Source organism: Talpa europaea (assembly GCF_964194135.1).
Source record: "Talpa europaea genome assembly, chromosome: 12".
Lineage (NCBI taxonomy): Eukaryota > Metazoa > Chordata > Mammalia > Eulipotyphla > Talpidae > Talpa > Talpa europaea.
The window spans coordinates 4,288,065-4,303,379 of NC_140079.1; the positions used below are offsets into that span (position 1 = coordinate 4,288,065).

At 43.9% G+C, this 15,315-nt stretch overlaps 1 protein-coding gene and 1 pseudogene across 2 annotated transcripts; both read right to left on the reverse strand.

Moving 5' to 3' along the window:
* Positions 1-505: 505 nt before the first annotated feature.
* LOC311180623 (olfactory receptor 7A17-like) lies at positions 506-3,847 on the reverse strand (the record flags this gene model as incomplete). Its single annotated transcript, XM_084248539.1, has 2 exons — positions 506-1,457; positions 3,798-3,847. The coding sequence occupies 2 exons, from the start codon at positions 3,845-3,847 to the stop codon at positions 506-508; spliced, it is 1,002 nt and encodes a 333-aa protein (XP_084104665.1).
* Positions 3,848-9,261: 5,414 nt separating this feature from the next.
* On the reverse strand, positions 9,262-10,108 carry LOC311180825 (olfactory receptor 7A10-like; annotated as a pseudogene). The gene has a single exon. The product of its transcript is annotated as an olfactory receptor 7A10-like (transcript).
* Positions 10,109-15,315: the final 5,207 nt, after the last annotated feature.

Here is a 15,315-nt window from a genome sequence, read left to right on the forward strand (position 1 = left end):
CTACAAGAAAACATGAAACAAAGCCCCGAGCAAAATGACTTGAACAGGAATATTATGGGTCAACAACAAGTCACCAACGGAAGGAAGGAAAGGACAGAAGTAGGGACAGTGAATATTAGCCTGGACACGCCTGGGGACTGTGATATGACAAGATTTTTCCGCAGATGATTCGGAAGTTGCTTGTTTTTACCTGATATGGTGATACATATTTATCCCTCATTTCTATTATTTTGTAAGTACCCAAATTCCTGTATAAAATATTGCACTAAAGATAAACTCACAGACACTATTCTTTTCTTAATCCTGAACCCAGTACACAGAACAGTTAAAAATAATTAAGGAAATACAGAAAAGATATTTATAATGTATAAAAAAGTGGTATCAAACTCTGTTCCTAAGCCAAACCACAGATTATCTCTGACTGACTGAGGACAGGATCATGACTCAGTCCATGGAGTGTGAGCCCTGCTGCTCCCGAGCAGACAATCTGAGGAAGCGGCCCCCGTCACGTTGGGGTTGCTCTGCAGCTGAAGAGCCTCACCAGGGCCTGCTTTATGTCCCTGTTTCTGAGACTGTAGATGAAGGGGTTCAGCATGGGGGTGACCACCGTGTACATCACTGAGGCGATTGCACTGTCCCTGGAGTTGTGGGTAGCAGCAGAGCGGAGGTACACGCCGAGCGCCGTCCCATAGAACAGGGAGAACACGGAGAGGTGAGACCCGCAGGTGGAGAAGGCTTTGTACCTGCCGCTTGCTGAGGAGATTTTCAAAACAGAGGACACAATCTTAGAGTAGGAGCAAAGGATGCCACTGAGAGGAATGAATGCCAGAACCCCCGCTGTTAAATATATCATCAGCTCATTGAGGAAGGTGTCAGAACAGGCAAGCTGGACCACCTGGTCCAGGTCACAGAAGAAGTGAGGGATTTGCAGCTGTGAGCAAAAGGACGGTCGCAAAACCATTGAGCTGTGTAATAGAGCATGCAGAACACTTAACACCCAGGATGCAAGAAGCAGAAGGCCACAGAACTGGGGGTTCATGATGACCGTGTAGTGCAGGGGATGGCAGATGGCCACAAACCTATCATAGGCCATGGCTGTCAGGAGGAAGTTGTCCATGCCTGCAAAGAGTAAGAAGAAAAACACCTGGCTGAGACAGCCTGCGTAGGTTATGGCTTTGTTTCGTGTCTGGATGTTCAGCAGCATCTTGGGGACGGTGGTGGAGGTGAAGCCGATGTCGGCAAAGGACAGGTTGGCGAGGAAGAAGTACATGGGGGTGTGCAGGTGGGGGTCCGTGACGCTGGCCAGGATGATGAGGAGATTCCCAGTGACCGTGACCAAGTACATGGCCAAGAATGCCCAGAAGAGGAGGGGCTGCTGCAAGGTCTCTTCTGAGAGCCCCAGGAGGGTGAACGCTGTGGGGTGGGTTCGGTTTCCTGGCGCCAGGTCGCTGGTGAGCCTGGGGGATGGAGACAGAAGTGATGTCAACTTAACCACAGCAGAGCAATCAAGAATGTGTTTTAAATGTTGATTTTATTTAAAATATATTCTCTGAGTAAATTTCATGTTACAGAGCTAGTGTCTCTTCCCTTAAATCTTCAAGGATGATAATGACCCACCTTCCCTTGATGCTGAAAATATTAAGCCATTCTTACATCTAATGCACACATATTTCCAAGTCAGCATTTTCTTTGAAAATTTCCTGAGATTTTCTTTTAAATACGTTGACCGTTTATATTATTCATATATTGTTGGACTCATGGAGAGAAATCAGTGAGAATGACTGAATGTTCCTTCCCTAGGGCCTCCCAGGTAGCCCTGGTGTTAATTCTCTGGGCTCCCACCAAGACAGCCTGAGTCTGATCCTCAGCCAGGGTGCTACCGACATAGCGCAGCAGACCTCACCTGTCTCCCCACTGTTCCCCTCTGCAGTGTATTTCAGTAGATCTGCCTGTTCTGCTCCCTGCTCTGTCTCTGGTTAGTCCTCTATCCACCACCCTAGTTATTCTATCCATAAAGAATAAATATTTTTTTTAAAAAAAAGTTTAATCCTAGCCCCAAAGTAGTTTTCTTCTAAGTATGTGTGTGGTCTCATAAATAATATTTCTTATGGAGATTATACATAGTGGGACACAATAAGACGGACTGAGGCCCACACAAAATTGAAAACTTTCAAACATTTTGCCCAACTAGCTGTACGTATATGGAAGATTTAAGTGCAAAACATTTATTTTCAAAAACTCCAATTCTGTGTGAATATTTGAATCACAAACCAGAATGAAAACTCAAGCCACAGTAAGTAAATAAACTCTCAGAATGAGCTCAGTCAGGTTATAATTGAGAAAAGTAAAATGTTAACAAGCGAAACTGTGCGGATTTGCCAGTCATGGAATGGTGGTAAAGTTAAACTCTTTAGATCCCTCAACTGATATCAAATACAGAGTTTTACTTACATGAGCACCTAATTTGAGGGAAGGACTTACACACTGTTCGTCTCCTCAAGTGCTCTGGAAGGTCATCTGCCCCCTTTGGTCTGCATCTGTCTAACACAGAACACCTGCTCGTACACCCCATCCCTTCTGTTCCTCCCCTCTGCGTTTAATACATATTTCCTGCTGCCTCCACTCCAGTCCTTCTTGGCTGGGTCCTAACTTTGCTGGAACCATTTACACCTCCCGCTCCCCCTTCAGTGTTAACCAAACAGATTTTCCTTCCTGTCTCTTCACTGTCAGCACCATCTCTGTATTATTGAGAGCAGTGGACAGTTTTGAGTCACAAATTAAGTCAATTAATTATAAAGTGATGAGTTGGTCGAGCAAGAGAACAAGGGAACCTCTTGTCCCTGGGCCTGGTTTGATCTCTGTGACCTGAGGCAGAACTTCTCAGTTTGCATTTTCCCTGGATCTGTCACAAGTGCCTGCTGGGCTCTGAGACTCACCTGGGTGGGGGCTGTGAGGGGGGCTTCTCCATGTAGCTTCTGAGTCCCTCCTGGACGCTTGAGGATGGATCTGGACTGTGTCACAGACAGGATCTCAGGAGGGCGCCAAGGGCTGGTCCCTGGTCAGAGGTCGGGCTCCACAGACAGGAATCATGTCCTCTCTGGTCCCGGGTTGGACAGTCTGAGGGACCGAGGGAGACAGGGTATTTACCGCCCTCCACGCGGTCTCATTAGCCACACCTCACTCTCCTGCCCCAAGCTCTGAGCTCATGAGTTCCCTGTGGACACTGGACTGGACAGAAGGAAAGTTTCTTAATGATTCTCTGATCCCGAGAGCCTAGATTAGATGTCAAGTGCATCCAGTTTTAGTTACTCCTTTTTAATGAACTCCTGCACCTTCCAGAGCTGTAACCACCCAGCACCCTATTCTATTCTAAGCCGTGTTCAAGTTTTCAAAATGTCTGTGCATGAGGAACCAACTTGAGATAATGTCTGCAATCATCAAAGCACAAATTTGGTGGGGGCACAGACACCCCCATTGCCCAGTATTGTTACTCCTCTATCATAAAGCAGAGAACCGAGTCCTCTGTATAAAACCTTAGCCACCACAATCCTTGTTGTCGTAGCACTCTTGCAAAAGCAAATAGGAATTTCTTTTTGTTTGTTTTGTGATGTGACCGCAGCAGCCTTGTGTTTGAAACTCCAGAAGGAAACGACTGTGTTCCTAACCAGCTAATATGTGGGTCCAAAGAGTAAAGATTTCTGTAGCGGCCACAGTACCTCTGAAGCCCGTGCACCTCCTCAGCCCCCCAAAGATTAGGCAGGTGTCCTGCTTAGCAGCCCAGGGAAGTGCTAACGTACCTCCTGCTGCCAGCACGGGACAGCTGCCCACAAAAGTCCACTCCTGACATTCGGTGTCACCGTCCTCACAGGTCAACATGTCATAGAGCAGCAGTTGTCTGAGCAACCTCTGAATCGTGCCCAGACTTCACTGCCAAAGCAGGGTCCCTGACAGCCCCAGGGAGGCAGGAGCAGGCGCCACAACAAACTCCAAGTGAGGGTCGCCCGTTGCTCTTCTAGCAGCCAGAGGAAGGGCTTGTGGTGACCTCTGACGACTCGCCTCAATACTGAAAATTCTTCTTTTGGAAGACAATAGAGTTTCCTTAATTTTTTCTGTCCTAATGTCCACTTTGTTGCCTCACAACTCAATAGGGATGTTTTCACACCTGGTACCAGGTCTCTATGCCAGTTAGGCATGTCCTAGGAAATAACTTGTTACATGAGACAATCTAATGGCACACGGGGCTTGGCCTAAGAGCCTCTCTCCGTCCACCAGATGTGTCCTCACCAGCTGGGCACCTCACTTGAGCTTGTCACGTCTGTGTGGGTGTGGAACAAGAGAGGATGGATATCAACACCCCAGGTTCTCTGTATATCTTTGTCAGAATTATGCCGTGCAAATATATCCTCCCTTTAAGTACATTGTCTTATTGCTGTAGTGATGTTTTCTTGTACTGCACAGAAGCATTTTGGTTGCTATAGTCCCAATTACTTATATTCTCCTTTGTTCCCCTTGATGCTGGAGATGATTCCACAAACACATCTGAAATTTATATTGTACAGCGATTTGCCATTTTTTCTTCTATGTGTTATGGTTTGGCGTCTTACATTGAAGACTTTTATTCATTTTGAATTGTTTTTGTGTGTGTTTTGAGGTAGAGTCATGTAGTTTCATTCATTTGCATGAGTGTCCCGTTTTCCAAATGCCATTTACTGAAGAGGCTCCTTGCTCCCGTGTATGTTCCTGGCTCCTATTTTGTAGAGTAACTGTTCCTGTAAGTTGGTTTGTTTCTGGGTCTTGATTGTGTCCCATTGGTCTCTGTGTCTGTTATTGTTCCTGTACAATTTTAATTATTCAGTATTACTATACCTTTATAGTATTGTTTGAAGTCTGGTATTGTAATAATTTTTCCTTTTTTTTTTTTTTGCCAGAGTTGCTTTGCTATCTGGGGTTTTTGGTGGTCCCATATGAATTTCAGTAATGTGTATTTTAGTTTTTAAAGTGTGCCATTGGTAACTTCATGTGAGTGTGTTAACTCTGTGTACTGCTTGTGTAGGATGTTCACTTTGACCACATTGATTCTTCCAGTCCATTTGCAAGAAATAACTTTCCATTTTGTTGTGTATTTTGTCTATTTCTTTTAACAGAGTCTTACAGTTTTCTTTATACAGGCCCTTCATATCCTTTTTTTAAGTTACTAACTAGGTATTTAACTTTTTAAAAAAGATTTATTTACACATACAAGAAATGGGGCACAGGCCAGAGGTGCGGGGGGTGAGAGGATTCACCAGAGACAGAGTGGGGGACAGAACAGGCAGACTGACTGAAACACACTGCTGAGGGGAGCATCAGGCGAGACAGGCTGTGCCTTGTGGGTAGCTCCCTTGTGGGTTGCTTCATAGGTTGCCTTTTAACCCTTGCGCCGCCAGGGAGGCCCTAGGTATTGAACTTTTATTTATTTTGGTGTGATTGTAAAGGGCACAATTTCTTAATTTTTTTCCACTTCTAACTCATTGTTTATGTATATAGGAAGGCAGCTGATTTTGTTTTTGTTTATATCCTGCCACTTTGACTGGTTTATTTTCTCACTTAGATCCAACATCCATGTACACCAAAAACCCTGAAAACTGGACATAAATGCAACTCATCCTCAAAATAATCAAAATTCTTTCTAGGCATTTATATCTCAAAACATCCACCTGAATCCTGGTTTATTATTCCCGCACTATGAGAACCAAGAAAACAGACTTAGGGGGATGTTTTCTAAAAATAATATCAGGCGACCTCCATGGTGGCACAGGTGGTTTAGCGCAGCGCTGTGAAGCTGTCCGCAGCCTCTGCAGTGCAGGTTCACTCCTGGCCAGCAGACCTCTCCTGTCTCACCCACAGCTCCCCTCAGCAGTGTATCTCAGTCGATCTGCCTGTTCTGCTCCCCGCCCTGTCTCTGGTGAATCCATTCACCCTCCTGCACATCTGGTCTGTAACTTGGTTCTTGTATAAATAAATCTTTAAAAATAATAATAAATGAAAATAACAATAATGTAAGAAAGCAATTGAAGCTTGTGGAATCTTTTGTGTATTATGTATAAAGGGACCCATGCAGTATGGATGCCTAATTTTGTATGGCTCCTCTAATATTCAATAATTTTACATTTTATTTTATAATACAAAATATCAATATTCATTTTAACATATAAGTTAATTTTAATACAAAGCTGTTTATTAAAGGAGACTCTCATTAAATAGTTGTCATTTCCTTTGAGTTTAGCTTTTAATTTTTTAAATTGAAGTAATCTTGCAAATAATGTTATATAAATTTCAGGGATGCATGATTATTAATCAACATACATATATGCGACATAAAGTTCAGTACTAAATGTTTTACTTTATCTTTCATTATACCATAGTCCTCGCTTTCTGATTTAAACACCTCCATTCTGCCATCTTCCTGTGAGCCACTAATTGTTCTTATATAGTCCAAAAGTATATTTTGTTTTATGGACATGATCCATTTGTTTTCTTTATCACATATGAGAAAATCACATGGTATTTGACTGTCTCAGATTGATTTATTTCAGTAGGATAATTATGTTGTTATCGTTCTATAGTTGCAAAACGTGCAATTTCATCTTTTTAATGCCCAAATAGTATTCCATTATCTACATATACCGCATCTTTCTGTCCATTTATCGATCACTTGGACTGTTTCTACATCTTGGCCAGTGTAAATATCATTGCAGTGAACATGGGTGGCACATACTCCTTTGAATAAGTGTTTTTGTGTGTATTTTCCAGATAAATACTCAGAATGAGACGACTAGATCATAGGGCACTTATGTTCTTCAATAATTGAGGGATTTCCATACTGCTTCCATAACAGATGCAGAGTTTCCCTTCTATCAACATTACATAAATGTTTCCTCTTACAGCCTGGGACCCTGTGAGCTCAGTGACCAGCATAGGAAAGGAAACCTCTACCATCTACCAAAGTGAGGAGATCAGAGTTTTCAGGGGAGCCCAGATGGCTTCATAATGGATCCCAGAGCAGAGCAAAGGACAGTGGGGCAGAGAACACACCACTTATTTGCAATGTATCAAGCAGATTTGAAGCATTTGCACCCCAGGGCCCTCAGTAGACAGCAGGGCTGGTGGCTCTGGTGGTCATCGCCTGTGGCCACAGTGATGCAATGGGCATGCAGCCCATGTAAGTGCCCCCTTCATTTCCAGGCCAGCTGAGTTCAGAGATAGAACCCTGTGGACTAGACCCAGCTCCAGTCACCAGGAGACTCAAACAGTGGCAGGAACAACCTGAAGGAGGTGGAGAAGGAGGTGAGGACAATTGAAGACCAATTGGAGCTTCTGTGGAGGGTCGGGGGAGGAGGTGGAGGTGACAGAGTTCACTTCTCAAGAAACTGAGACAACATTTAAGTCCCAGACTCCCCACTGCCCTCCTCACAAGGAGGTGAACTACAAGAGAAACAATCAAACTAACCCACAGCGCACCCCAGCTATAAACATGGAAGTGAGGTGACATAAATACTTAGAAATCAAGGAATATCTGAGCACAAGAAGGAAAAAAAGTAGCAGAACAGAAGTTCTGGCTCATAGATACAGGAGAGAGAAGCAGAAGAGTCTAAGTGATGTGGAGCAACAACATTAGATATACCCATGAGTTATGGGAGGTGACTCAGGGCAGACGGGCATCTGCGAGACCTTAGAAGATAAAAGAACTGGAGAGTCTTCTCCAAAGAGATGGACAATATTAAGACACACAAATGTCTGAATGTACATGAACACAAATATAGAAAGCGTTTTATATGGAATTAAAATTGCAAACAAAATAACTTCAGAAAGAGGCTCCCAATGTATAAATCACCCAATTAGGAAAAAAGAGGGAAGTAAGACATTCATAGAGGCAAAATAAGGAAATGCTACAAAAATGTCAGATGCAATTGAAAGTAGAAAGAAAAGGATAGTGGATAACCCAGGAGATGAAGGAGAAGGGAGGAGTGGCGCTTGTCAAAAAAATCATAGCTGAGAATTTTCCAAACCTAGAGAATGATAGAAGAGTGAATGTCCAGGACGTAGCCATAACACCCAAATTTCAAAGTGAAAATGACCTACACCCTGGTGCCCCATTGATAAAGTATAAAAAATCATAAAAACAGATACCAAAGCAAAGGAAGCATGAAAGAAAGAAAATTTGCAAAGGCATCCAAATTAGGCTTTCCTCAAATTTCCCCCATCACTCTCCAGGACAGGAGAGGAAGGAAGTACTCATAATCCCAAACACAAGGATTCCCACCCAGAATACTCTATTCTGCAAAACTGGTCAGATAGGAATGTGAATAAAAGCTTCCCCAGACAGAGAAACCAGTGGAGTTTATGACTGTCAGGTCTGCCTGCCTGAACACAGAAGCTGACAGGAGTTCTTCTACTGGAAAGAAACAATGAAACACAAAGCCCTGAGGAAAAATGGCAAGAACAGGAATATTATGGGCCAACAACAAATCACCAAAGAAAGGAAGGAAAGGACAGAAGTAGGGACAGTGAATATTAGCCCTGGACACGCCTGGGCACTGTGATATGACAAGATTTTTCTGCGCATAATCTATAACTGCTTCTTTTTCTGATAGTTGTGCATATTTTTCTTCCATTTCCGTCTATTGTTTTGGAAGTACCCAATTTTCTGTTTTAACATTTTACTAAAGAAAAATTTAGCAATTATATTTTTTTTAATAAAGAACCCAGGGTCCTCCCTGGTGGCACAGCGGTTGAGCACTGGGCTGCGAAGCTGCCCGCAGCCTCTGCAGCGCCGGTTCGATACCTGGCCCCCAAGCGAGGGTCCCACGTGGTGCAGAGACCTCTCCTGCCGCCCGCTGCTCCCCTCAGCAGTGTACCTTGTCAATCTGCATGCTCTGCTCTCCCCTCTGGCTCTGGTGAATTCTCTCACCCTCCCGCGCTTCTGACTGTAACCAGTGCTTGTATAAATAAATAAATAAATCTTAAAAAAAAATACTGACCCATTACTCAGACCAGTAAAAAATAATTAAGAAAATACAGAAAATATTTGTAATGTAAAAAACACTGATATCAAACTCTGTACATAAGAGAAACCACAGATTATCTCTGAGTTGCTGAGGACAGGATCATGACTCAGTCCATGGACTGTGAGCCCTGCTGCTCCCCACCAGACAGTCTGAGGAAGCGGCCCCCGTCACGTTGGGGTTGCTCTGCAGCTGAAGAGCCTCCCCAGGGCCTGCTTTATGTCCTTGTTTCTGAGACTGTAGATGAAGGGGTTCAGCATGGGGGTGACCACCATGTACATCACCGAGGCGATTGCACTGTCCCTGGAGTCGTGGGTAGCAGCAGAGCTGAGGTACACGCCGAGCCCCGTCACATAGAACAGGGAGACCACACAGAGGTGAGACCCGCAGGTGGAGAAGGCTTTGTACCTGGCGCTCGCTGAGGAGATTTTCAAAACAGAGGACACAATCTTAGAGTAGGAGAAAAGGATGCCACTGAGAGGAATCATCCCCACAACCCCCGCTGCTAAATATATCACCAGCTCATTGAGGAAGGTGTCAGAACAGGCAAGCTGGATCAATTGGTCCAGGTCACAGAAGAAGTGAGGGATTTGCAGCTGTGAGCAAAAGGACAGTCGCAAAACCATTAAGCTGTGTAACAGAGCATGCAGAAGACTTAACACCCAGGATGCAAGAAGCAGGAGGCCACAGAACTGGGGGTTCATGATGACCGTGTAGTGCAGGGGATGGCAGATGGCCACAAACCGGTCGTAGGCCATGGCTGTCAAGAGGAAGTTGTCCACTCCTCCAAAGAGCATGTAGAAAAACATCTGGCTGACACAGCCCGCATAGGTTATGGCTTTGTTCTGTGTCTGGATGTTGAGCAGCATCTTGGGGACGGTGGTGGAGGTGAAGCCAATGTCGGCAAAGGACAGGTTGGCGAGGAAGAAGTACATGGGGGTGTGCAGGTGGGGGTCCGTGACGATGGCCAGGATGATGAGGAGATTCCCAGTGACCGTGACCAAGTACATGGCCAAGAATGCCCAGAAGAGGAGGGGCTGCAGCGAGGCCTCTTCTGAGAGCCCCAGGAGGGTGAACGCTGTGGGGTGGGTTTGGTTTCCTGGCGCCAGGTCGCTGGTGAGCCTGGGGGATGAGACAGAAGTGATGTCAACTTAACCACAGCAGAGCAATCGAGCAATGAGTTTAAATGGGGTGATTATTTTTTAAATACATGCAGTTAATATGTTTGATGTTACAGATCTGGTGCCTTTTACCTGAACTTTTCAAGGCTGTTCATGACCCACCCTCTCTTGATGCTGAGAATAATTAGCCATCCTTACCTGTAATGCAAACATTTTTCCAAGTCAAAATTTTCTTTGACTATATTGTGTGATTATCTTTAAATATGTTTGACCAATTGTATTATCCAAATATTGTTGGAATCATGGGGAAAATGCTGTGAGACTGATTCTTAAAAATCCTAGTCCGAGGGCCTCCCTGGTGGCCTAGAGGTTAAGTGAGCGCTACCACCAGGACAGCCAGAGTTTGATCCCCAGCCAGGGAGCTCACCCACATGTCCCCAGAGACCTCCCCTGTTTCCCCCTGTTCCCCTCATCTGTGTATTTGAGTAGAACTGCCTGTCCTTCTCCCCACTCTGTCTCTGGTGAATGCTCTCTGCCCCTGCACCTTTGGCCTGCACCCCAGTTGTTCTATGCGTAAATAACAGATGAACATATTTTCTTTTAAAAAAAGAAAAATGCTAGCCCCAAACAATTTTCTTCTAATATGTGTGTGGTCTCGGTAAATAATATTTCATATGGTGATGATTACTGTTAAGTAAAAAAATGCAGGTGTGGTGAGAGGTAGAATCTAGAGGAGAGCTGTATAATCTCTTCCAATTAGGAGACTTTGGAAAAAAAAATTGAAGGCAGCGGATTTATCTATGAAGGACGTATCATGTGGCGACAATATGTGCATGAGAAGTACATTTGGGTTTGGGGAAATAGCCAGAAAAACATGTCACCACAGGAGTGTTCCTGGCATAGTTACAGGTCCCAGAATTAGTTGTGTTACACTCCAGGTTGGGGGTGAGATTAGAGAGTTAGCAGGAGGCCCCAAAATCCTGCTTTCTTGTGAAGTTCCTGTGCATGACATTGTACATGTGCTGATCTTCTAGTGGGTAGACCGTTACATGTGCTGTGCCTAAGTGTGAATATTATGTATTACATGTATAAATTTTCCATAATTTGAGCCTCCCCTATGGTGTAGCAGATTGAACACAGTGCTGTGAAGCTGTCCGCAGCCTATGCAGTGTGGGTTCAATTCCCGGCCCGCCAGGGAGATTCCTACATGGCTTGGCAGACCTCTCCTGTCTCGCCCGCTGTTCCCCTCAGCAGTGTCTTCGGTCAGTCTGCCTGTTCTGCTCCCCGCTCAGTCTCTGGGGAGTCCTCTCACCCTCCTGCGCCTCTGACCAGTACCCCAGCTCTTGAATAAAATAAATCTTAAAAAAAAAGCTGAATGGTTTCTTAAAAATAAAAAGTTATCCATAATTTAATCCCTCCTTAAACTATAATTTATTTCCCTCATATTTCATCTAAATTCTGTTTGATTATAGAATACGGCTTCATTGGGACAGATGGCTCATATGTGCTTCTCTGTACCTGTTATAAGGGTCATTTCCCTTATTTTAGCCACACACACACTTTCTTATCCACAATTAGGGCATTTTGTCCCGTGCATTGAGGCAGAGCTGAGAATTGGAAATCACTACAGACACCGAAAATAAGAAGTGATTTACTTTTCCAAGAATCAGCTCTTCAGATTGTTGTAAAGTAAGTTATTTGCTCTGTGTTTTAAGACTCTGGATACCTGAACACAAAGAACCTTGGCTGTTGTATCCTTATTTATTTATTCAGTTGAGATTTGTAACTGAGGTAGTGTTGGGGAACCCGCACCAGGGATTGTCACCATAGTGTGCCGACACCTCCTCACCCCTATTCCACCACCACAGAACACTGGGATTCCATCCCACCTTGTTTTTCCCCTTCCCCCAACCTGGCCTCCCACCTTGGTGTCTCAGCTCTGTAGTCAGCTGTCAAGGGTTAGTTTCTAACCTTGTCTTCCTCTGTTAGTTACTTTGTATTCCACATATTAGACACACCATTGGATATTTAACGTTCTGGTGACTTATTTCAGTTAGCACCGTGATATCAAGTTCAATCCATGTCGTCAAAATGGCATAAGTTTATCTTTTTGATTGCTGAGGAGTATCCACGGCGTGTATACACTACATATTCTTGATCTGCTCATATGTTAGGATGTTTCAGCTATAATGTACAGTGCTGCAATAAACATGGGTGTGCAAGTTTTCTTTCAAATTAGTTTTTTGAATTTTTTGAACGAATGCCTGAGAGAGTAATTACTGGGTCACGGTGGCAGACCCAGGTTTACTGTTTGAGAGTCGTCCTCACTGCTCTCTGTGAGGACTGGACCAGGCTGCACTCCCACCTGCGGCGAGTGTGGCCCACTGCCCTGCATCTGAACAGCATCCTGTGAGGGTCAGTTCCTTTGCACCGTCTGCTTCTTGGAGGGCCCCAGTTACCCTCAACTCTGACTGGAATAAGCTGACTGGGAGATAAATGAATAGATGATGAATACAAATAGTGTTTAACAGTACAGGTGTCAGGGTCTTTATTTATTGAGAAGTTGGTGATGTGTCTCTGACCAGAAATCTGCCATAGGAAATTTAATTCTTGTGTGTATCGCCCAACTTACAACACATTTTCTTTTGTGATATGTCGTTTCACTTAAAGTTGCAGTTTCCAAGAATCTATCCATGATATTAAGTGAGAAATTAATCTATTCACTGTGCTCTGACACCCCACCCTGACTTAGTTTAGTTGGCAATAGTAGCCAAACAAATACGTATTGCATAAGCTCTATGAAGAATACAGTGTCACAAAAAAATGACAAGTTGAGAAAGCAAGACAGGAAAATACTAAAATGCTTGTGGAGAACACCCAAGAGGAATTTTCATAACCTGAGACTCTCATCCACTAGGGGTTCAGACCTGGGTTTACATGAATGAAGTAGAATAGAACAAGTAAAGCCCGTAGGGAAATGTCTGAGTGCATTGTCTGAACACACCGTGGACATTGATTAACAGTTCTCGTCCATCAGTTGTGTGTACACGTGTATGTGTGTGTGTCGTTTCTGTATGTATGTGTGGGTAGGGGTGAGCGACGTCACAAAATAAAAGTTGTCTTTTTCGAGGTAACAGCAAGAAGAATCTGGCATCCATCGCATACAGGAGAGAAGTATTTAAAAGGTCAGTTCTTGCTAATGGGGGAGAGACCATGTGAGTGAGGCCCCAACTGAAGGGCCAGGCCTGGTGGAGAACAGTTCCTTGGACACCAAGGCCCCCAGGCCGACTGACCCGCTGTCGTTCCACTCGCCTGTAGTGGGGTTCACAGTGGCCTCCTGTTCCAATATGTGACCACACACTGTGACATGATGCAGAGTGAGTGAGATTGTCCCTCCTCTATTTTTTTGTTTTTGTGGAATTGATTCTTTGTTTTCCTTGGGTTTATGTTTTGATCTCTCTTTGACACAGATAAACTGGTCCTTGTTTTGCTCCTGGTCCAACAAGCAGTGGCCTCCCCAGACAATATTCCATAAAATCCTGCTTATGCCCCAACAGTCTGTCTCTTTCCTCCGTGTTGTTTATTCCTGAGACCATCATATCCCACATGCGCTAGTCCTTGTGCTCAACCCTCTCTGTCATCATGTAACATCCACATAAACTGGGAACCAGCTAGTTTGCCTACTTTGGGGATCATAATATAGAAACTATGTCAAGGAATTGTAATACATAAAATAAATAGAGTATCAGTAAAAATAAAGTCTGGTTAAATATAGCGAGATCAGCATTGAATGCATTAAGCACAATGGAGCACAAATCTAAGACTGTGAAGAAAAGATATAACAAGACTTAATCACATCCACTGGTTCTCTAAAACATAAAATGCTAGAGTGGAAAATGAAAATAGCAAATGACACTTTTTCCACAGAATAAAAAAGCAGATCCAAAGCTATCATTTCTCCCTAGATAAACAAAAATGGATTCCAATATGCTTGAGGAATAGATCGAGATTGTCCTTTGAATACAGAAGAATGTGATCCAGGAGAGGGAAGGTGGGGGCTGTTTTTATGAGCAAATTGGCTGCCCATTGTCCCTTTGTCTCTCTTGTATGCAGAAGCTTTTCAGTTATGTAGCACCACATGTGGCTTCCTGCTTTTTCATGTCACAAGGAAGTCATTGCCTATGCAAATACCAGAGAGCACCTAAATAGGTGTTTTCCAGAGGAGACACCTAGATGGTCAGCAAGCACATGAGGGGGTGCTCAGGGTCACTCAACAGGGAAATGCAAATCTGAACCAGAAGCTGTCACCTCACACCTGCTGACAGAGCTGCCAGGGAGATGACCAAAGGTCAGCACTGGGAGTGGGGTGCAGAGAACCCGGGGTGCTATCAATGGGCTCATACACCACTTCAGGCACAGTGGGTAAGAGAACAGAGGTGCTCAAAATAGCAAAGTTAGACTCCCCTGTGATCTGTCATACATGTACAAAGGCAATGAAAACAGGACATCAAAAAGCTATCTGCACCCCCTTATTTGTTGAGCTAAAATTTAGAGATTACCTACAAGTCCCTGAGGGGATGAATCAAGAAAATAATGTGTACATATATAGATATAAAATATATATGCATAATGTATGTATATGATTGCTCTAAATTGTCCATAATATACATGGGTTATGTAAAACATGTAGTGAGTAATACACACCCAGGATATTGTTTTAAAGTCCACATTCTATATGAGAAAATGTCCAATAATATCCAGTGGACAGAAAGAAGGACCCCCTGCCTCTTGTGACCACAGAAGCACCTAAGAAGATTCTGTTACGTGATTGAAGTCAGAGAACTACTAAATCCTGGATATCACTCATGTGTGTGGTCGTAAAACAGACTTAAACTGGTTCTGCAGAAAGGGGTGGGGAATTTGGGAGGAGCTGTTTGAGGACACACACTTGAAGCTGCTGGGTGAATACGGTTCTGGAAATCTGCTGCGTTGTGATATAGTCAACACTAATTCATTATAACCTTCAAAGTTGCCAGCAGATGATTTCCTAATCGTTTTGTGGCAAAAATAAATGTTAATTGTGTGTAAGGATGGAGGTGTTAGCTCAGGCTACAGTGTCATCATACTGCAAAATGTAAATATCAAATCAC